Source organism: Tetrao urogallus, assembly GCF_951394365.1.
Source record: "Tetrao urogallus genome assembly, chromosome: 7".
In the NCBI taxonomy this organism is placed as follows: domain Eukaryota; kingdom Metazoa; phylum Chordata; class Aves; order Galliformes; family Phasianidae; genus Tetrao; species Tetrao urogallus.
This window is the reverse complement of record NC_136820.1, coordinates 1,187,077-1,210,255: the sequence shown is the minus strand read 5'-3', so window position 1 is coordinate 1,210,255 and position 23,179 is coordinate 1,187,077. Positions and strand designations below refer to the sequence as shown.

Genomic DNA, 23,179 nt, shown 5'->3' with positions numbered 1-23,179 from the left:
CCATGTTGTCCCTTGGCTCACTGGCAGTGCAGTCAGTGGGCCCCTGCATCATCGCAGTAATGTCCTGAAGGCCCCCTCAGTAGTAAATAAAGCCTCTGTATTGCTTTTTTCCTTTTCTAGCTTACAATGACAAGATTGTTGCATTTCTACGCCAACCTAACATTTTTGAGATGCTGCAAGAGCGTCAGCCCAGTTTGGCCAGAAACCATGCACTCAGGTACTGCTTTGTTCCACATTGCTGACACCAAATTCCATAAATTATTTACTGTAGTGAAAAAAGCAAATTCAACTAACTATTGCAAAAAAATCCAGAACTGCCACTAAGTATCACTGAACAGCAGAAACTGTCTTCTTCTGCAGTTATCACCTTGCTTCCCAGAAGATAGCATTAACATGCAATTTTGATGAGAGTGAGCAGCAAAAAGCGAGTAATTTCAGTAGAAGGATTTTCCCTTGTGGTCACATTTATACTCAAGCCAAGGACATAGTCATTCAAGCAGCAATATTATGAAGTACTCCTGTCTTAACTCCTTCACCTGACTTAAAATTAGTCTTTCCTAAGTAATTAAATTATATCTCTGTTTTTATTACACCCATTTCTTTTCTGTTAGGTGTAAAAAAAAAAAAAAAAGAAAAAAAAGAAAGAAAGAAAGAAATCAGAACTAAAAGCCAATACAATTTTAAATTCATTCTAATTCCAGAAGTTAGATTAATTGTTTTGGCCTAGAACCTGAGCTGGTTTTAGTCAGTCTCAGCTATACCAATGTACACCAGCACAGAGTTTGGCTGAAAGGTTTAGTTTGCTCTGCACAGTGAAAAGTGCAGCTGGGGACCTGGTAAAGAAGCAAAGGAGGAGGAAGAGAAGATCCTTCAAGATCTTGTAGCCAACTTTCTGCTGATAGCCATCCTGACTCATAATTTACACTTGAGAGCCTGACAAAGAGTTCTGTGGGGTAAGGATTAGACTTGCTTCCTGAAGGAATTAATACATGCAAATAAAATGAGAAAGAAAGAATGAAAACTGCTGCTTGTATTCAAGATGTACATTTCTGTAACTGAGAATTTTTTATCTTCACTATCAAATTATTTCAGACTTTTTTTTCCCAGCTGTAATTTGAATTCTCATTTCTCAGAGAACAGATGATGGTTTTATGTCCTTCAGAGCAGAGAACAAAATTGACTAGGGATAGGGACTACACAGCTTAGTATTAAGATCTGTAACAAGATGTTGAGCCCTTTGCCTCCAAGTCATTGCTTTGATTGAAGCTTAGGTTGGGAGTAATCCCAAACTACAATCTAATGCTCGTATAGCAGACCTTGAGCAAACTCCTAGGGGGCAAATGTCCATCTTTCACAGGTTTGACTCTGCCCCATCCAAAGAAGTACATCTTTGACTTTACATAGAATCTTGATATTTTGATGCTTGTTATTCTTGGATACAGCAGTGCTACAGAAACATGCTGGCAGATTGGGATGTAGCTCTGTGTTTTTCATGGGTCTGACCTACTGTTGGGATCCTTTCCATCCTTGTTAGAATTCATTTAAAGCAGCAAAATGCATGATTTTATACATACACCATGTAACTTCTTTGATTATTAATTGGTATCATATTCTTGATATTCTAGTGTGGTTTTTACCAGCTGGAATGGACAGAGGTACAGGAAGTGGTATTATATGAAATACTGTTAATGAAAGGAGATATCTTAGTTGTAACCTTAAACTAGAAGTAATGTCTGTCAGTGACAGTAGCTATAATATTACACATGGGCTTAGAAGGTGAAGAATTATTTTGTTTTCTGAAATATGGTAGAATATCTTTGGCTTTAGGATCAGGCAACTGACTGATATAAATAGATTATTTTTTTACTAGTTTGTTAGTGTGATTAGCAAATTAATCAGGCAGTTAAACTGTCTGCCATTTTTTTTAGAGAGAAACAGGAACTGGCAAAATGCTGAGGAATAATGATTTTATGTCTAACTCATGCCTTGATTGTGGCATGTTCTCTTCACCTTTTTCTTTCATTCTCCTCTTGTCAATAATATTATTTATGTTTCAGGGAGAAGATCCATTATATTCGGACAGAGGGTACGCATGGGCTTGAAAAGTTGTCCTGTGATGCAGATTTAGTAATTCTGCTGAGGTAAGAAATTTGATCAAAAGCATAATATTGTTTCTAAATCTTCCAGACCATTTGTAATTAAAATAAGATTTGTTGTTACTGAGAGTCGCTCAAAATAATTCAGCCAGTGTCTATCATTCCATTCTTACTTCCTGAAAGGCATCCTCCATCAGTGCAACAAACTCCATCCACGGTCAGCTCAATTATTTCAGCTGTTGTCATCAAAAAGCAGATAAAAACAATCAAGCAAAAATGTTTCATTTTAAAGTTGTTTTGTTTTTACAAAAGGAAGGAAAAAACCCTCTCCTTTCACAATGCAACTAAGTAATGTAACTGCTCGTAAAATTGCTAATTTTAGTACAGTAATGCTGTCCATACACACAGCCACATCCCACAAATGAACCTTCAAGTGCAGTAAATGTTGTTTGGGTAAAAAGACTTCTATTGGGACTGCAGAGCTTGTTCTTTATGTGCTAACTACTATTTTTTAGCACAGCTAAGGACTTTCGTGTTGTTTTGAGTTTACATGGAAAATGTTGCATTACCTCATGTGATGAACATGTACGAAACCTCTCTCTATCACTTTTTACACGCAGCCTTTTTGAAGAAGATATCATGTCCTACATACCACTCCAGGCCACTTTCCATCCTGGTTACAGTTTCTCTCCTCGCTGCTCACCCTGCTCATCACCCCAAAATTCTCCAGGTAAGGGAATGGGAAAAATAACTCAAAATCTTGCAGTCTTGGTATTTATTCTAAGAAATATGAAAGAACAGATGGAGAACCAGCATGAATTGTTAACCTGTTAATTCCAGTGCCCACTCCAAATCTGCTTTTTTGCTGGATCAGTTGCCATTGCTGTTACATGTCTGTTGAAATGTTAGCAGTAGCTAGAGCACACAAATCAGGAATTGCACATGTGGAAGAATGCATTTTGCTGCTTTTCATATATCTGGGGAGAATTAAGATAAAAAGAGAATAATGTGCTTCAAATATAACTTGCTGACATGGAAGCACATTCGTGTTATGTGACAAGAGCGAAGAGCGACATCCAAATCAAAGGCTTATTGCAGTACTTTAATAGTTCTCTTGTAGAGTTAACTCACCTCCAGTTTGTGTTCCAAATACTTCACCTCTTTCCAAGACTCATCTATTTTAAGACCCGATGGAATTATCTTGATCATCCTGTCTGACCTCCTGTGTTGAGAACTTTAGTTTGACAGGAAACTTATTTTCCAGAAAGACATGCAGTCTGAGAAGGTTATTTCCAGCTGTGGTATGTCTCTGTAGTTATTGTTTATGCTATAGAAATTTGAGGAGCTGATGTCTCCATTTTGCCAAGATACACACCGCCCCACTGCAGTCTCAGTGCATGGCTGTGTCCAGTGGTCACTGTTAGAGAAATTTACAGAAATGTGATCTGAAGAAATCCATTTTTGGCTGATATTTGAAAACATCCATGTGTATTATCTGATTTCAAACAAAATTGTTGGACAAGAGATGTCCAAATCTCAGAGGTGGCTATGCAAAAATGAATTTTCTTTTATGCCAAGAAGTTAAATGCTGAGCCTTTGTCTCCAAGAGACCAGTGTTTTGTCAGAATGCTCTATTGTCATGAATGAGTTTGAACATCATTGAGAATAAATGTAGCCCCTTTCCTCTGCATCAGGACAGATCAGAAACAGGTCTACTGCAAGACCAAGTCTAGGTATTTGGCAAGAAGATGCCTTTCAGAAATGCACAGATCTTTCTCGTGTTTTTGAAAACAAAAGAGCAAATACTAATTTGTGGCAACATGCTGTCTGCTTGCTTATTTTTGCCACTGCCTTCATATCCCTTGAGAGCCACAATTCCCTTACATTCTGAGGGACAAAAAGTCTAACAAAAGTGTCGCAAGGGATTCTCCTTGCACAGCATGTAAATACTCCTTTCTGCTTTACTGGCACAGACTTAGTAACTTGCTTTCCTCCTGGCAATCATGGTACTTTGTGCTCCCACTAAATGTGTTTGATTTTTTTTTACCTTCCTATGGAGAACTTTCTGCCAGAATTCTTATATAAGAGCTTGTTTATATTGTCTTTTCTAATGAGAAAGGGAAATGGGATTTTAAGGATCCGTTCTTTTACATGATCCATGACTTCTTTCCATGGCATGGCACTTCTGCATACAAAAGGACTAATCAGCCACTTTGAAAATGCAGACTCCAAAACAAAACAGATCCCAAATTACTGAAAATCTGGTGTGTGTGTGAACCATAATAGGAAAATGTCACATTTCTTGCTGACGGAAATCCTTTTCAGTGCCACAAAGGGTTTTTGTGTTGATGACTGGAAGCGTTTAATATACAGTTAGATTAACTCTGGGAAACCTGATTCTCTCTTTGGCTGGGGTGCTAGGCTCCAGGCAGAAGTGCTGCTTTGAGCTCCAGAAGTTTAATCCTGCCAAGTAAGAAGATCTACTATTCAACGCAAAAGAGAGAGATCTTTTAAAAGTGAAAAAGAAAATCTAAATACCAATGGTCATGAGTGGGAGTTATGCATGTCAGCCTTTCAATCATGCCTTTCTGATCCTTTCATTCCGATCAGTCATAGTTAAAGGCTCAGGCAACCCAAAGGCATGCAAACACAATGCCAAATTTACTGTTCTCTTAGTGAAGAAAATACCGGTCCCAGAAGTCATCAGAATCACAGAGTTATAGGAATTTAAAACTCCATTAATGACAGGTAGAGTAGAATTAGGCCTTATGAGGAGCAGCTGAAGGAGCTGGGATTGTTCAGTCTGGGAAAGAGGAGGCTCAGGGGAGACCTCATTGCTCTCCATAACTACCTGAAGGGAGGTTGTAGTGAGCTGGGGGTCGGCCTCTTCTCGTGTAACTGATGATAGAACTAGAAGGAATGGCTTCAAGCTGCGCCAAGAGAGATTCAGGTTGGAGATTAGGAAATACTACTTCTCTGAAAGAGTGGCCAGGCACTGGAATGGGCTGCCCAGGGAGGTGGTGGAGTCACCGACCATGGAGGTGTTCAAGGAACATTTGGATTTTGTGTTGAGGGACATGGTTTAGTGAGTACTGTTGGTGATGGGTGGATGGTTGGACTGGGTGGTCTTGTGTGTCTTCTCCAACCTTGGTGATTGTATGATTTTATGATTCTATTAATTAATACTAAGTGCATAGAAACTCTGCGTATTACTGTAAGAAGTTCCTAAAGCATTTGTTAGTGAGTTGTGTCTGGAAACATTGGCTGCATGATTTGGAAGAATTTAAAAGAACCTTGCAGTATAGGATGTTTTTTTCCCACCAGGACTGCAGAGAGCAAGCGCAAGAGCACCTTCTCCATACAGGAGAGATTTTGAAGCCAAACTACGCAATTTCTATCGAAAACTTGAAGCCAAAGGATATGGACAAGGTCCAGGTAAAATTAAGTAAGTATTATGACAAGTCACTCAAATTGTCTAATGTGGTCTTTAATCATTATCCATGAATGAAGGCACTGACTGATAGGGAGTGGGAAACACACCAGAGATTGGACTTCATATGTGCACCACCAGTATCTGATAAGTGTATATCTTGCAAAAGAGTGAAGAAATTCTATTTCTTAGAGATTTATATTCTCTCACTGACCTGTTTAATGGGGGTGTTGATATTCCTCCCTGTAATTCACTAGAAGGAAAATCATCTGTTCATGCAATTGTCCATGGTAATAAACTATACATTATTACCAGCTATTTCACTGTAATGATGGAGCAGCTCCAAATCCTTTGGATCTACTTACTAATAATTCAGGATCAGAGTATGACCTGACAAAAGTTATCCCATCTATGCAGTTTCAACTTCAGGTAGTTCTCTGTATTGCTAGCCCTTGTGGATTTGAACCAGGGAGATTTCTGCCTCTCTTCATGTGTTTTGGGGGATCACTGTCTTAGTTGTGGGACTGGCTTCCTAGACAGCTTGGTAGTCAGCTTGAGACTCTGTGCTTACCTATACTTGATTGAGTCGTCTTACTTGGTTAAAAGACTCTATGTTTCTAAGATATTTCCCGGGCACTGGTTGAGTTTATGCATCAGAATGACTTTTTCCAAATCACATCTGTTGGGGGAGGGGAGGGGAACTGAAACGAAGCAGTTTATTACAGACAAGTATCATCATCATGATATTCTTATAGACCTGGGGAGTCCCAGTCACTGGTTATCCCCTTTAGAGTAGTTATTTGACTTCTATGGAATTGAATTTACCAGGTCTTGTTTACCTTCAGGCTTACAGACTCACACGAGATTCGATTATTATACCTCTTTTTCTGCCTCCCTTTGCAGGCTAATTATACGACGTGACCACTTACTGGAAGGCACCTTCAACCAGGTGATGGCATATTCACGCAAGGAGCTCCAGCGAAACAAACTCTACATCACGTTTGTTGGCGAGGAAGGGTAGGAAACCACTAATGCTCTCGATTTTGAAGTAGCTGTTATGTTGCAAAACATAGTTGACTAAGGCTGAGCCTTCATTTATGCACTGTTTTTATTTTACTTTTCATTTTACTTCTGTGTTAATGATCCATCTTAATTAGACCAACCATTTGTTAAAAATCAGAATAGCAAAAATTCTTCATTTTCCTATACCATCTAGATGTCTCAAAGTGACAATTTAAGTAGTTAAGTCTGATATCACCTTGTTGCCATAAATATTTAGACTGGATGGAAGACAAAACTGAACTACAGGCCCATGGTTACACATTGAATCACTCTCAAGACTATGATTAGTTATTAGACAAAGCCTTTACCCCTTTTATTACTCTTACTCTAAAAAATGAATCTAGATTTGCTTCAAATGTTTTTGCTTTGCATGCCGTCCAATGAACATTTTTTATTATATGTGGACTTATGCTCTGCCTGAAGTGAGAAAGTTTAGTCATAACAGTGTGACTCACCCAGCTGAAAAATGAAAGCAAAAGAATTCTCTTGAGAAGATCTTTTCTCAGGAGACTTTCTGCCGGCCTTACAAACCCTAGGACCGTGCACCTATGATTAAAGCAAGCCACTGACCTTTTGTTTCTGCATCTAAGCTGAACCTTCAGTGCCACCCCAGATCAAAAGGTACATTTTAATTGAGACTTACTCCATATTCTTCTTAATGGAGAAACCACTCTGCATATTTCCAGTGTTCCTTGTAACAAAGATTTGAAGTAATATTTTTCAATAGCTTTGTATGTAAGGTTTCATTTATTAAAAACAAAAATAGCAAAAACAAACAACAAACAAAAAATAGGATTTCCATTACAAAAGTGCCAGAACAGGAACAGTAAAGCTCTGGGCACAGTTCTCTCCAGCAACCACTGACACTGTCAGCTCTGAGATAGCATGTCAAGTGGAGAGCTTCTGAAGAGCTGAGTTGGTTCAGAGTTACATCAGATCCACTGGAAAATAAAAGTAATGGATTTAAAAAAGAGTTCCTCAGTTATCTTAGTGTCAAGAGTTTTTTTAACTCTTACTTGCTATACTCTATGGAATCAATATTATGTAATAGAAGTCATCTTTTACAGCTGATTTTGTCATTGACTTGCAAGTAAAGCTTAAGCATGGAAAATACTGCATTTTTGGAATAGCATTCTAGTATGCTTACACTGGCTGAAGTCATGTTATTTTCCCCACATCTGTAATAACTTTTTTTTGTGTGTGGCAAAGTACTCAGGAGAACCTCAGGCCTCAGGCCTAAAGCTGCTGAAGGGAACAGTAGTAAGCCTGCAAATGTAAAGCAGAGAAGGGTGGACCTGCAGCCCATTGTCATCTTTATTGTCACACCAACCAGTCATTCAAACTCTTTTGATTATGCTTCCATAACTTGAAGCATATTACAAAACATTCTGATCCAGCCGCAGTTTTCCACTTGTTTGACATTTATTAAGTATGAGGAATAATGCCCGCCTCAGAAACTGTTTTGGCATGCACGATGTATGGCTGCAAATCATTTGTTCATTTTGCTGTATGTAGGTATATTTTAGATTGAAAAACCTGCATATCAGTATTAAAGAATTATCTGCTTTTAATAAATCCATCAGAATTGAGATTAATTCATTCATGATGGCTTTTTGTTTGTTTTGCGTATAATTGGAAACTGATTTAAAAGTTAAATTGAAGGGAAAAAAAGGAAAAAAAGTTCAGTCTCTACAGAGCAAAGTCATGCAGTCGCAAAGCCGAACTTCAAGTGTACCACATGTATTTGAAACTATTAGAAAATCATATTTGGAACTTGGATGGAATAAGTGATGGATCACCATTCCATCTTAAGGGAGTTTGTCTGATTCTTGGTCTTCCTCAGTATTTACCTTTAGGTTATACACTCTTAAGAAATCATACCAGGGGCTAGATTGTGTCACTGGGAGTAGGGGAGTAGGGTCAATCTTTGCTTCTGTCTGAGCTATCTGATCTGAGAATGCAGATGTTAGTAGGCAGTTCAAACCCACTACTAAAAAGCTAAAAAGTGAGAAGAGGGTCTTTGCCCTCTGCCCTGTAGGATCTGCAATCAAGTTTTGGGAGAGGAACTGTATCATGTTAGAAACACTTAATTGTGCAGAGGTAGGTATTAGCAGGCAGTGCCTGCAAAAACAAGGAAATCTGCTCAAATGTGAATGAGTCTCTTTTTTTATGTTTTTTCTTTTTTTTACTTTTTCCTTTCCAGACTGGACTACAGTGGCCCCTCTCGAGAATTCTTTTTCCTTCTGTCTCAGGAGCTCTTCAATCCCTATTACGGGCTGTTTGAGTATTCAGCCAATGACACTTACACTGTACAGATCAGCCCCATGTCTGCCTTTGTTGAAAATCACCTGGAATGGTAAGGACATTTTATGCAGAACGGAACAATCCTTTTAGAACAGTTCAGAAATAGAAACGCAAAACACAAAAGATATCAGTTTAGACTAGACTGCACACAAGTGTCATTGCTGCTGTTGGGAAGAGGTGAGAGGTAGACTGGGAGAAGAAAGAGGACTAAGTGTAAATACACCAGCAAGCTTTTAAAAAGGAATTGTGATGAAGTACTATTATTCAGATATTCTAGTTGTATTACTTGGGGTTTGATGTTTTTGTTCTTCATTGTGAATATGAAAAGGATGGGAGTGTGGGCTCTGCTAACCTGGATCCTTTTCTAAGAATATCATGTGTAATCTTTTAGCACATCAAGCAGCTTGGTGCTTAGAAGCTTTAAAAAGGCCCAGAGAAAGCAGTATACCTTTTGTCCCTGCCAGTGTCCTTGCCTGTGCATGGCATGGCCAGCAGAGCAGACATGTCCTTCACTTTCCCTTGTACGTGTGCAAATAGACAAATTGGTTCTTTATCAAAAATTCCGAACGCATATTGTGATGTTTTTATTTTTGTATGTGCCTCCAGATCACTCCATCTTTGGGATTTGCTTTCCTTCTGATAGTTTCAGGTGTGGTTCAGTGGAGCATGTGCTTGGTCACTTCTGGCATTTCATTGTTTCGAAGAAGTACTGAAACATCGTTCTGTTCTTATGATGTTTTGCTTTATCTAACCAATCTCACTGACTCCTCTTAGAAATTCTTTTTTTTTTTAATGGAAGGCCACTCAGGCCCTTTTCAACCACCAATAGCACATGCCCCTCTGTTCTTCTAGACAGTACTCTGTGTGCTTTGGTTTATAGTGGGCAGGAAGTCAGGAAAGACAAAAAGAAGCCTCATCTCCACTAAATTTGCAGTGGAAGAAAAGATAAGTTGCTGTGACCTAGTAATGGTCTCTGAATTGTTTTTTCTATTGCCACTTCCAGCAGTGGAGCGTTACGATAACAATGATCTTTGCACTAGGACTATTTTTCTGCTGTCATTAGCAGGAAGAGAGTGGCATAGTTCTTAAAGCTTGTCGGTCTCCCTCTGCAACCCTACTAATTAAACATTATGCAGTGGCTTCCCAGTTTTCAAGGAAAAAATACAGTCTGTCCTTTGTTCAGCTTGACAGGCAGCATGAATAAACTTCTGATTTCAGAGGCTGTGTTTGTGAGGATGCATTTTGATTCCAGGGCACAAGACTTCTTCTGCCCTCACTGTGAACAAACTGGACTCAGGCCCATTACTCCAAAGTTGGTGATACCATGTTATCCAGTGGTATTCGAAATAACTCCTGTCTCTTATCTGTTGTAAATAGCGTCTCTGTGAAAAAAAGTTTTCAGCTTCGTTTTTTTTTAACAGAAGTGATACATCCTTCTTTGTTCTCTACTCCCATTTGGTTCTTCTGCTCATTAAGAGATTTTATCATGGAACAGGCAGATTTTAAAGGTAATCAGGACATATTAAAAAGTGGAGAGACACCTAATATATATTTTTATAGCAGTTATTACTTGAATGAGAAATCAGTAGCAGTTAAACACTTAGGATTGTATTTCTCTAACTACATGTGTAGATAGAGGCTACTTGTATACAGAATGTTGTTTGGATTTAAGGAATTTTTGGTTTCTTGTTTGTGTTTTTTTTGTTGTTTTTTAAGGAAAGAGAGATGAAGTGCATTGGCCTGTAGAGTGAAATAAATGCTGTGAACAAAGAGGCTTGTACATAAAGTAGAATTAAGCAGGATAAGATTGCAGAACCCAAGGGAAAGATAAGCAATCCTGTAACTCCTCAGGAATACTCCTTGAACCTGTTATGGAAATAACTGGCTGAGACAGCAGTTTATAATTAGCCTGATAGATTTCATAGGTGGCTTGTAGATATGCAGGCATTCCACATCTGTTATGTTGTCTGTGTTGACTGAACTCAGCCATACATGCATATATATATATATGTACTACAGAAGTCTGGTTACAGGCTAGGATGAGGTTTCAATTAAGCTTTTGCAAACTGAAATAATAGGATTGCTCTGTTAACTCTTTGCACACTAACTTCTCTGAGGATACTGTACTATTCTGCATGTCATCATTTGTTCACGAGGAATGGAGTGTTCTGAAGTTCTCACCCTTCCTCTAACACTGTTCTCATCCAAGTCAGTGCTCAATCTTCTGTTTGTAAATTTACTTGTTGATATAGTTCCAGCACAGTCTTCTCTCTCTAAGTTGCAAGCAATTATTTTCCTGTTTCCAAAACTGGTAGAAACATCAGCAACTATACATGGATGAAATGATTTTCAGAATTCACAGATGATTGATTGTCTTTTTAAAACTTGAAGATTAATGTCAATCACAACCACAGTAGTTATAGATTTGCAGATTTATTGAACTGTTTGCCTTTTGATGCTGTGAGGCTTATCATTTGTGTGACATCTACCTATTACATGTGTTTTCTGTAGAGTAATTCTACAAGACTTGTAGAGACATGGTAGAGTAGAAAAATTCCCTCAAAATTTTGTAATATTTTCTCTTTTTAAGTGAACAGTGGTAAGTTTGAGATAGAACACATGTAACAAAATGCGAAGATGTGAAGTTTTGGCAGAACTGAAAAATACGCTGCTTTTCCCCCCTCCGGCCTAAAAGTTGCACTTCATCCTCTGTTAATGGCTTATTTCATGCCTTGCTCTTTGTACAAACAACATTCAGAGTCCAAAATGAGCACATCAAAGTGCAGTGTAGTTGTATGCCAAGTAAAAAAAAAAAAAAAGAAATGTAATGACTGGAAAATGTTTCACATTTATGGAGAAACTGAGACTTAACACATTTCCTGCAAGCCTCCATTGAATACAACTTTTTCCTGCAGTTAACATATGGGCATGCTGAACATTTTCAATCTTCAGAAAAATTAATTTTAAATCCTCTATCTGAAAGAACACAGTTAAATCTGTCTAGACCTATGAGGTTTGATTGTACACATTTTTATTTGTGTGCTACAGGATGTGCTTGAAGTTCATAGAATTGCTTTCAATCCATGCCAGCAATGAGCCATTCTATCAGATCTATGTAACGTGCCTACCTCTATTCCTGAATACTGGAAATCATCTTTGAAAATACTGCTTACAACCCTACAAAAGATAATTTGCCTTTCTCCAAAGAAATGAGCAAAACATCGTTGTACATGCAATATTTTATTCCAGAGAAAAGGATATGGTTTAGCCCAGAAAGAATATTCTCATTTTCACAATTGATCAACAATTGGTCAGGTGTTTTGGTTAACTGAGGTAGGATACCACAGATTATCTGATGGAGGAAATATGTTTCTAAATTCTGGAAACAAAATACCTAGTTTCAAAATCTGCAGAATCTCAAATACTGATGCAAGCCACGGGTTACTCTCCCACTTGTCTTCATGGTACATTTTTCAACAGATCTAGAAAATGGCTAGTGTCTGTTCAGTGCATCACACTCACTCTGTGTTGTAACAGAATAAAGTGTCTAACCATGCTGTAATACACTATGGTTTTCCTTGGACCTTCATTTTATCTACAATTTTCCATAATGTTTCCCTACTCTGGTCCAGCTAAAAAACACAATAAAGTGAATATGTATTCTTTATATATATACGTGGTTATTTCTGTATCATTTTTACCACACCTGAGGACCACTTGTTCTTGTGGCTACCAGTTTTAGATGTTTAATATTTGCCTGTCATTTAATATCACTTAAGTTCTACTTCTTAGAATAAAACAATTCTCAGTGTTTTCTTGAGAACTGTCTCTCCCTCCTATCAGTACTTAATCTGACAATGACAAAAATGTCTCATTGTCTTTTCATTTCACAAAAATCTGTTCACAGAGTGCTGTCAGGCAGAAATCTGATCTCTATTTTCACATCCTCTGAGTGATCTAGACTTTTCCTTCACAGCACTCCTGTCTTTAGAGTATTCTGGTGAGATAATGCGGCGTGCACTTCTTTGAGACACAGAACTGTAGTCACAGCATGGTCCCCTGCACCCCACTCTGTCACCAGATCACTTGCTTGCTCTTCTATCTAACTAGCATCCTCCACTTTTGAATTTTTAGTTCATTGTGTGTTTGTAAATGTAGAACCACTGCCAGAAATATGAAAGGAAGCCCAGGACAAAAGACTAGATGGCCTAGACAGATAAAGTCATTCACAGACATTCATTTGGAGATCTGATGGATGCTAACTTGAAACATCTTCTGTATTTTCATAGCAAATTAATGACAGCATCCATTATCCACTGCAGAAAAATCCTGTTGTGTTTTGATTTTTTTTGTTTTCTTTAGATGAAGTTTAATACATTTATTTAGCAGAAGTGTCTTAGAAAGTTGAAGATTTGTGATTAAAAATGGTTTTTTGCAGAATCTTACTGAAGAACATACTGAAGGTGGCATTACAGTGAGATCTGGTGGCCTAGGTTTTCAGGAACTGTGGACTGATTTCTTGCTGCGGTGTCCTAATAAACTACATTAACTTATTTAGAACTTATTTAGTGCTTATCTAGAACTGCTTTTAGGATAGGAGTTTCAATTCCCATAGTCAATATTTTTTCTGCTTTCTGTTATCCCCCATAGTCTAATACTTGCTGCTGAACAGGCAGAAGACTTGCATGCATTTGTACATGTATTCTGCAGGCAGATGAAAGCCTGTTGCACCCACTCTTCATGTAGACAGGTACTTGCTTCCCCCTATGCCAACTGATGTGCTTTCTGCAGCACTGAGCCAAGCAAATGTATGCAGCATTCACCTGCTCTGACAACTCAGGGACACAGTTTGCCTGCTGTGTGGGTAAACCTGAGTCAAACTCTGACCTTCCCATTTATTTATTTCATGTCAGTGAAAAGCCATGTAGCCATCACTGCCCATCTTAAGTATTCCTGAGAATGCAGGGTGTTATTTTACCAAGAATGTCCCAACCTCAACTATCCTTTCCGACTGGGAGTGCTTGGTTTTCTTAACCTGATTTCCTTTGGAGCTGTGCCTTGTGCAATTGTGTTGCCAGTCCATCAGGCAGTTTCCCAATCAGTTTAGAATGTAAGTGTCTCACAGATACTAAATTCTTAAAAGCTTTGAAAAACTTGTGATTGAGTTGAGGAGCTCAACGGTTCCTATTCTGTTTGGCCCATTGTGTGGCCAGCTTGCCTGAGTTAGCTGAAGTCCACCATGGGCGCAGGCCACAAAGCAGTGTTACCATCTTGTGTGGCAGCTGGAGATGTGAGAGACAGCTGTGAATGCTCAGGGAAGGCAGAAGAGAGAAAGTAGAGATACTCCAAAGCGTGGGAAGCACTGGCAGAGATGTGTAGGAGAAACTGGAGGTATTGCAGTATGGTAACATGGGGCCATCAGGCAGATCTGTAGGAAACAAAGCACAGTTAACCCTGCCACATGGAGAATAAATAACTTGCTTCAACTGAAATCTTTTTAAAGAATATGGCAAATTGCCTTGTGATCTAATGGGTTGTATTCAAAAGTTGACTGGGTCCTGGTCACATTCTGCGGCTCTTTATAGAAACAGTGGATAAGTGTAGTCAAAAAATATGAGCAGGAGCTCTGAAAGTGGCAATACTCCTCTCCATTGATTGAACTGGTAGCTGTGAGGATCATGTGGCCCAGTGAAACATAAATGACTTTAATATTTCAGATCTTGAGGCAGGTAACCTGAATATAGCCCACTACTGTTCAGGCCATCAGAAACACATTTGATTTTGTGGCTTGATTCAAATGGATTGGCTGTGTGGTCTCCATTTGCAGAAGTAATGAATTTAGACCAACTTGACAGTCATCTTTAAGGGACCTGTATGTGCTAAATGCTGAAAAACTGTGCTCTGAAAAGTAGATCAGATATAGCACATCTCAGAGTAAGCATCCAGAAACATTCAGCTGGTGTTAAAAGTTAGATCATTACCCCTTTGCCTCAGCTTCAATCTGAACAGGTTTCCTAGTCTGTAATCAGCTTGAAATTCACTTGTGTACTAATGCTCTAAACTGCTTTGAAATTCACAGATGAAAGTCAGCATAGAAAGCCAAAGCGTTTAATTTTACATTACAGTATAAATTTTAATTACTAGCAACATCTTGCTTTAAATAAATTACATTTGCATGAGCTCCCAAGCACTCTTGTAAATCTTCTGGACAAGAATGATATTAAATGGCAGCTGAAATCATGTTATAAGACCATCTCACTGTGAAAAGAGTATGTTACTGAAATCCCTTCTTGCTGCTGTACTATGATCTCCCTCAATGCCTTCTGTACTGAAGTGAACTTTGATTTTCTTATTAAGTTTGGTGTATGACTGTATGACAATGAGCCTGCCTAAACTGCTGGTTAATTATTTATTAAAAGTTGGGAGGAATTGTAAGATTAAAGGCAAACCAAAGCGAAAGAGAAAAGAAGCATTCTCCCTAAATGAGTTTCTACAGTACCCATTTGCTTTTTTTAAAGTTTATACTTTGTATTTATCTTATTCTTGGCTTTCTGTCATTTACTGGTGACAAGTTAGCTTACTGGTGCCTTGGTTTCAAGTTCATTTGAGGATCTGAATATCAGTATCAGAAGGGTTGAAACAAGGGCTGTCTCCTACACCTCTTCTCCTTTTCTATTCTCTGGAATTCATATTGTCTAGCACTGCGTCCATAATTTGGTTGGTTGGAGGAAGAAGCAATTGCTTTGTTGTGATTTTATGGAAGTTGTTCTTTTCTCCTTGCTTAAGGCCATGTAGTCTTTTGCAATATTGTTTACTGAATTTGCCCAACGATGAGAGTGTTCACATGGAAATCTGTATGGTGTCTCCTCGGTCCACGTGGTGGAGTAAAAAAGGGTAAAATCCACAAAAGCAGAATTCTTTTCAGTAAGTCATTCAGATCCATTTATCTTGCTGTTTTTTTAGTAGAAATGGTATTTCTCTTTGTGTGGTTGTTTCCCTGAGCTGTTCTAGAAGCTAAAGTTTCATTTGCCCCTTGACAGTTATTTTTCATTTCACTGTGTTAGCTAAGTGTTACATTAAAATGCAGAAAGAAAGAAGATTACAGATCTACATTTATCTGGTCTGAATTTATTTGTATGGAGAAAGATAATGTCAAGTTTGCTGGTTGGTCTCAAGCTGGGACAGGAATCTTTTTCCAGATCTCAGTAAAATCTTGAAATTGTGGAGAATAGCAAAAATATTGACCTATCTACCGTCTATGAATTAATGTTTGCTTAATAAAAGGAATATAGAAATACACGTCTGGTATCTTGCGTTCAGTTGAAGGAAGCTTTTTACACTGTCTCATTACTTGCATTTCAGAAAAGGTGGACTAGAAGCTGGAGTTATTTTATTGTATTGGAAGGATTCATAATGAAAAAGTCAAAACTTTTCTTAGGGTTCAGAGAACAGCAATGAAAGATACAGGTCTGCCACATTCTGCATGTTCCTAGGACTGGGTCAAAGCTGTCAATTTTCAGAGGCATTGATAAAAGTTGAAGGCGTTCAGTGTTTTGCAGAATGAAACCTAAAACAGACAGCCAAACGATTAGCAGTATGGCTGAATTTTAGCACACACATTTCTTAGCTTATTCAACCAAGTAACCTTATCTTAAGAGGCAGGGATCGTTAGCTGAAATGAAGCACAGTGCAATTGCAATGTACAGCTTCTGGACCTGAAGTTGTAAATCCACGTGACCTGTATGCAGTTAGCTCGTGTAGGGTATCTGCACCATGCTTCATAACATGGTGTAAACATTCCTGGGTGTTTACCACTGAGTTTATGATAAGCAGTCTCTCTTATTCTTTTATACCCCAGACAGGCTTGAAAGTATATGCTACCCTTAACTAAGTCGATTATTGTGGCTTCAGTGTTTTCAGTTAGCCATTAAAGGAAAATGTGCAGTCATTTGGCTTGTGCTTTTATGGCTCTCATGTCTGGTAGATGACGAAATCTATGGATTTTCCTCTGGCAAAGCTATGGAAAGCAAGCGTAAATCATGCAGTGTATAAGATTTCACCAACAAAGTGTCCCCCTAGCTTTTCCAAAAGGTTTGACTAAGAAATCCAAGTCTTTGTTTGCCAGAGGTTATCCCAGAGGAGGACAATTGTACATTATGTTTCATAAACCTGATGGCTCTGTGTGCAAAGATAGGCACTACCCCAGCACTCTGTCACACTCCTCCTCTTCCAAAATGCTACAGTACGTGGAACATCTTTGCTATTATTAGAATGACATATAGCTAATATTTGATGTTATAGAAAGTCTGTCTACTTAATGATCTCCTTATTAGCTTGAAAGACTGAACAGGAAGACAGTTCTTTCCAAATGCCTGGATTCTCTGGTTCTTGAATGGCCCTTGACACCAAAGCTGCCATACCTATGATGACTCCATGCATTGGAGGTGCCAGCAGCAGATTTTCTCAGTTCTGTATCTGCAGTAATCACTTCTGATGCAGCTCAGTTGATGTGAAAGGAGCCAGTGCAGGTGCCTTAGCATGATTCTTCTTACATACCCAGTTCTGTGAGGGCCTTTTGAATCAGACATAGTGCATGCAAATGCAGTAACTGTTTCTCTGTGTGAGCAATTAGTTGGAACCACAATGTGCTTAAAACAAGTAGTCCTTCTGGAAGCAACTGTTTGATGGAAAGTTTTGTTTTGTTGATGGAAAGTTGTTTGTATTGTAAAAAACATAAGGAGTATGTAAATTTCTCTTATTTATATATCAACTTTGCCTATCATTTTTCTGGATTAAGTAGAACTGCCTGCAGCTTCCCAGGTAAAAGCATGTTTTTTTCTCTGTGACACAGATCTGTGTTTTCTTGTGGTTGGTATAGCCAATATATAAACGAGATGAAAAGACAGTTTGGATGGAAATAAACTTAGCTAGGTTAGAGACGAGAAAGACACTTCTGAAGGATTTGATTAGGTTAAATTAAGCAGCAACAAGGTTTACATTACCTCATTGTTTTCCAGTTCTGATAAATTAATGGTTTGAGTTTCAATCACTAATTCAGAACGCATGCTCTCCGGTGACTTAAGAACACATTGAGAGTTCATATTTCCATCATGTGTAAGCATAGCTCTTTTTCTTGTGGTTTCTCTTTAGTACTGATAAACAGCATGTTGTGCTCCATTTGGAGATAGAACCAGAAGAGAAAAGTAGGGGTAGCACTGAATGGAGTCAGTAATACACTGGCCTGTTCAGACATAAAGTTTCTGCATTGTTTAATAATAAATTGAGAAGTCAATTTATTGAAACATATGCATTATATGAAACTCAGGTGCCAAGATGGATAAAACTAGATAAAGGAAGACTGGAAAGAGAGGTCTTATTCTGTAGATAAACATTCCTTATTCCTGAAGAGAAACATTACTGCAACAAACCTGGTCTGGTAGGCCATGACTTATTAAGTCTGCTGATATCAAAAGAAAAATGGGTTAACTCCTTCAGAATAAGTGTGTGGGGATCCAGGTTAAGTTCTCAAGTGAGGTGCTAGACATCAGAAGAGGTGGGATAGCTCCTCAGCGTAAGGTGAGCAAAGCAACATAGAGACTACCTAGAATTATATCTTTGTCATGCTGAGAATTCTTCACAATGAGGATGGATATAGGAAAAGAAAATAAGGCACCAACTATCTATCTATCACCATGAATAGTGGTTAAATAAACTGAAGAAAGACATTTTTTAATGCAGCTGATAGATTTGGTGGATTTGGTCTGCTGACAAGGTTTTGTGAAGATGATTTGATCTCATGCTGGGTTGTTGCTCCACAGATGTAACTCATTACATGTTGATTATATCCTGCAGTGAAACAACAAAAGGATTTGTGCTACTAACATATAGACACATATCTCAATGCATATACCTGACACACTGCTAGCTTTGCTTAAAATTCAGGACATATGGGGCCAAGCAGAGTCTCTATAACTATCTGTTCTTTTTTATTTTTGGAAAAACTACATTCTTAGAGCTGTCTTGTATTACTTCTGCCCCAAAATACAGTGTATTTTTTAGGGGAAATGGTGTTCTTCATTTTGAAAGTGCTGGTGCTGGTGCTTGTGAACCCAGCAAAATTGAGAAATCATGGATCAGTCCATTTTCCATTCCAAATCATATTATTTTATGGTATAGGAACATGTTTTTGATTCCTTTAATAGCTGGTTTCTAGCTTTTAGAATGCTAGAACTCACAAGGTTCTTCCTAACGATGAAGACTTTAACTCTTTTAAAACAAGCTGTGCCACAGCTCCTGAGCTCATGATGCCCAGCTTCCTACAAATCTGAGTTTCATGACTTAATTCTCTGTCACCTAATAAGATGCATTTTCAGATTAAAGCCTTAACTATTACTGGGCCATTCTAAATATTTTCCCCTTTTAGATTCTCTGATGTCTAATAATGATTGAAATCAGGTCCTCTCCCACTGTGGAAGAACTAACAAGCTTTCTGGCCTCATCCCCCCACCAGGCATCATTTTGCCTTAAACAGCTGCCAGGTGTGGCTGTAGCTGGATTCTGCACTAGAATCAGAGCAATCCTGAATATATGTACGGGCAGGGGTGCAAGAGGCAGGAGAGCAGCCCCATGGAAAGAGATCTGGGGTTTCTGGTTGATGTCAAGTTGAAATTGAGTCAGTAGCATTCCGTGGCAGCCAAAAGGATTCTCTAGGGTGCATCAAGCCTATAATGCCAGTCGGACAAGGGAAGGTGTTGTACCATTCTGCACTGTGCAGCCTCACCTCAAGCACTGCCTGCAGTTTGGGTTGCCACAATATAAAAAGGACATAAAGATATTAGAGAGCATCCAAAGGGCTATGAAGATGGGGAACAGTCTGAAGGGCAAAACGGCTGAGGTCCCTTGGTTTGTTCAGACAAACTGATGTCAAGCCTACAGTTCTTCATGAGAGGAGTGGAGCTACAGTGCTGATCTTTGCTCTCTCAATGACAAGATCGAGGCAATGGCCTGGAGCTGCATCAGGAATGACTCAGGTTGGGTGTTAGGAAAATGTTTTTCACTAGAGGGTGATGAGGCCCCAGAACAGGCTCCCAGGGCAGTGGGCATAGCTCCGACTGGTGGAGATCAAGGAGCATTTGGCCAGTGCTTCAGACATCGGGTTTGGATTTGGGTGTTTTATGTGGAGCTGGGAGTTGGACTCGATGATTCTTTGTGGTTCCCTTCCAAATCATAGGAATATGATTTTCTATTTTCTATAGGATATTCTATGATACTATGATTCTAAGGCTTTCTGTTAATTTATTTATTTATTTATTTATTTATTTTGCACAAGCTACTGTATCGAGAAGGGCACACTTAAATCCAGCTGATGAATTTCAGGGAGATAAGATTTATGAGATTTTCAGTCTTTTTCATCTCGTAAAATACTTCCTCTGTTAGGATTTAAAGTTTGCCATACCATAGCTAATTTAGCCCACAAAGCATCCTCTATAGAATGATAATCAAAAACTATTCTTCCACTGTATACATAGATTATAACTTTGTTTATCATTTTCCACCTGAATATAAGGAAGAACTATCGTGTCAGGTACAGCTGTACAAGTTCAACTAGTTAACAGAGGGTCCTGTAACAAAGTCATTATTGGACTTCCCTTATTCTGCTGCTACGTGATAAGGAGCAGAGTAAATTAAATTTCCTGTGAGTCACCTGCAGTTGTAGGAGAAAATATTGCTTAGTCCCTGCTACAATGTGTGGATTTGTCTATCTGTGTGCACAGACGTGGTAAGTATGCAGAGTCCCACTGAGGAGAACAAGCCTGTTATTTTGCAACAGGCTGTTGTGAAAACAGGCCATTTCAGGGGCACCTGCAGCTTCCATATGGAAAGAAAGTTAGCTGGGTAGTGTGGAAACTCCTGCAAATGGGTCGAAGAGTAGTGTTTTTAAAAGCCAGAAAGCAGGTGCACACAATGTCCTTTTTGAATGGAGCAATGGTGTCAATAGGCAGGAAACTAGAGCAGCCCTACCGCTCATTAATTCTGTTTCTCCTTCCACCATTTCCTGCTCATTAACTCTCTCCTGTGCTTTCCTTCTCTGCTAGAGTGCATAACTCAGTCTCAGTCATTGTCTTAGAAAGGGAAAAGTGTTAAAAAAAAAAGACAGAATGAGAATCTGCGTTTCTCACCTCTCTCTAGATATCTTTCCTGCTACAAAGAAATGCAGTAAGCATTTTATACTTCCTCAGAAAGATACATGCAAGTCAGGTTTAAGGAAGGTATGTGCCCTCCAGCCAGGATTTACCTCTGTGCTGCTTATTCCATCAAGAAAACTTGTTCTTTCTGAAGGGTTTGTCTCACCCGTCTCTGACTTTCACCTGTGCACTAAATCCTTCAGGAAGAAATAAACACAAGGATCTATTTTTGTTTTAACTGCCTTTTTGTAAAGGAGGCAATTTCTTGTTGCTGCCCTCAATTTTTGTTGCACTGAAGGCTTCTTGCTGATTTTTACAAGTTTTGGTATCTATGTGGTGATGCTGTTATGCTTGGCTGCTAGTGGTCTCAACTTGAAGGACTATAGACACACATGTCAGCAGAGTGTACAGTTGTCCTGTGAACACTTCAGCAAAGACCTCCTTTCTCACAGGTACCTGTTGATTTATTTCAGCCTGTGTTTCTCACTGCTGAATCAAAGGGGTGTAAGCTTATGGTCCCAGACAGTGTCCAGAATGGACAAGGGACCAGAGTAATTTCTCTTCGACCACTTTTCAGCACAAGAAGTTCACTATAGTAAGTCTCTACAGAGATATCAAGGGTGGCTGCAAGGGACAAAGGATTTGTAGGCTCTGGCTTAGCCCCTCAGGATGGAAGACCAGCAGTCTGTCTCCTGAGGTGATACAGAGCTGCCAAGAATTATAATTTTCACTATAGCTTTATTTTAATCTGTTGTATTGCAAAGCAACGAGAGTGGCAGTGTCTTACTAATTATTTCACACCCTTTATCCAGACCAGTTAACACTGTACCATCACAAGGGGTGGGATTGTGGAACCACAGTCAGGCCCCCACGTAGAGTGGACTACACAGCATAGGGTTGCTCTGCATATGTTTGGTTAGACTGACTTGGTCTTTTCACATCAAAACTTTGCCCATGATCTGGATTGCTTGAAACTGTTCTGCCATAAGGCACTGATTCCAATTAAATTGCCATTAACAGCTACAATAACGTATGCCTGTGATTGTAAACACCTTGATTAGGTGCACTAGCCTTTCATGTCAGCTTTGCATTAATATCGGCAAAGCCACATAGATGTGAAGAAGTGATACAAGCAGCAAAGAGAAAACCAAAAAGAGAAAACTATTCATGCTGTCTAGCAGATTCTTAGCAGCGAGTTCCAGGCCAGGAAGACTTTTCTTGGCTACTTTCAGCTTCAATTTATTCCAATTGTCTCCTGCACAGCTGAGTAGCCATGGGATGAGCGCTGTGGGTGAGGAATGCCCAGTGCTGACAGTATTTTCATTCAGCATTCATTTTCAAAATGTATAGGGATGGGAGGATGGAGCTATGAAGAACAAACCCCAGAAAAGCCAACATGCATTATTTGGGACAAACGGACTTGATTATAGATCCTGAAGGTGCTATAAAACTGATGGATTACAGGCTCAGCATCTCTGGGATTTGAGCTGTCTGGCTTCCACTGTGCTTTCATTGTGTCAGCTCCCCCATTTTTCATTGCTTTTTTGCTGGAAACATTGCACTGCAGCACAAGTGAAGTAAGCAGGTCCTAACTAGATCCAACAGCTGCCTTTTGTTGCTGCTGTGGAAACAGCTGTAAGGGAGCAATATAACCACTCTTCTGTTACCAGTCATATCCTTTCTTGGATGCAGGGGATCCTGAGGCAGCTCCTGTGGTGATGCAGATGCTAACTGGGTCCACAACATGCTATTTTGTGACTCATTTGACAAACTAAGCACTTGTTGTACTGTCCCATGAGCATAAAGTTGACTGCATGGATATTTTGCACTACTTTTTTTATGAGATTCACATTTAATGTTTATGCAGGGAGAGTCTTTGCTCTGGTTCCTGTAGTAGAAGGAATGATTTTTCAGCTATTTGATCTCTTTTTCACTTTGTGCAGTAAAACTTAACTACAATGATGAGCTTAAAATTCAAGTACTTGCAATTAGGATGTGTTAATTTTTTCTTTTCCTTTTTCAGAAATAAGTTTTGAACAGGTGATAGGGTGTTGTTTTTTTTTTTTACCAATAATAATAATAATAATAAAAAGGAGGAAGAA

The 23,179-nt window shown here is 38.9% G+C and overlaps 1 protein-coding gene across 1 annotated transcript in view; it reads left to right on the top strand.

Annotated features, from left to right (window-relative positions):
• HECW1 (HECT, C2 and WW domain containing E3 ubiquitin protein ligase 1) overlaps window positions 1-23,179 on the top strand; it is a gene marked incomplete at both ends in the record, with an annotated part of 159,514 nt that overhangs the window by 119,589 nt on the left and 16,746 nt on the right. The window contains 6 exon segments of the mRNA XM_079538467.1: window positions 121-217; window positions 2,058-2,141; window positions 2,717-2,826; window positions 5,421-5,541; window positions 6,430-6,543; window positions 8,792-8,944. Of these exon segments, the coding sequence (XP_079394593.1) occupies window positions 121-217; window positions 2,058-2,141; window positions 2,717-2,826; window positions 5,421-5,541; window positions 6,430-6,543; window positions 8,792-8,944 (679 nt within the window).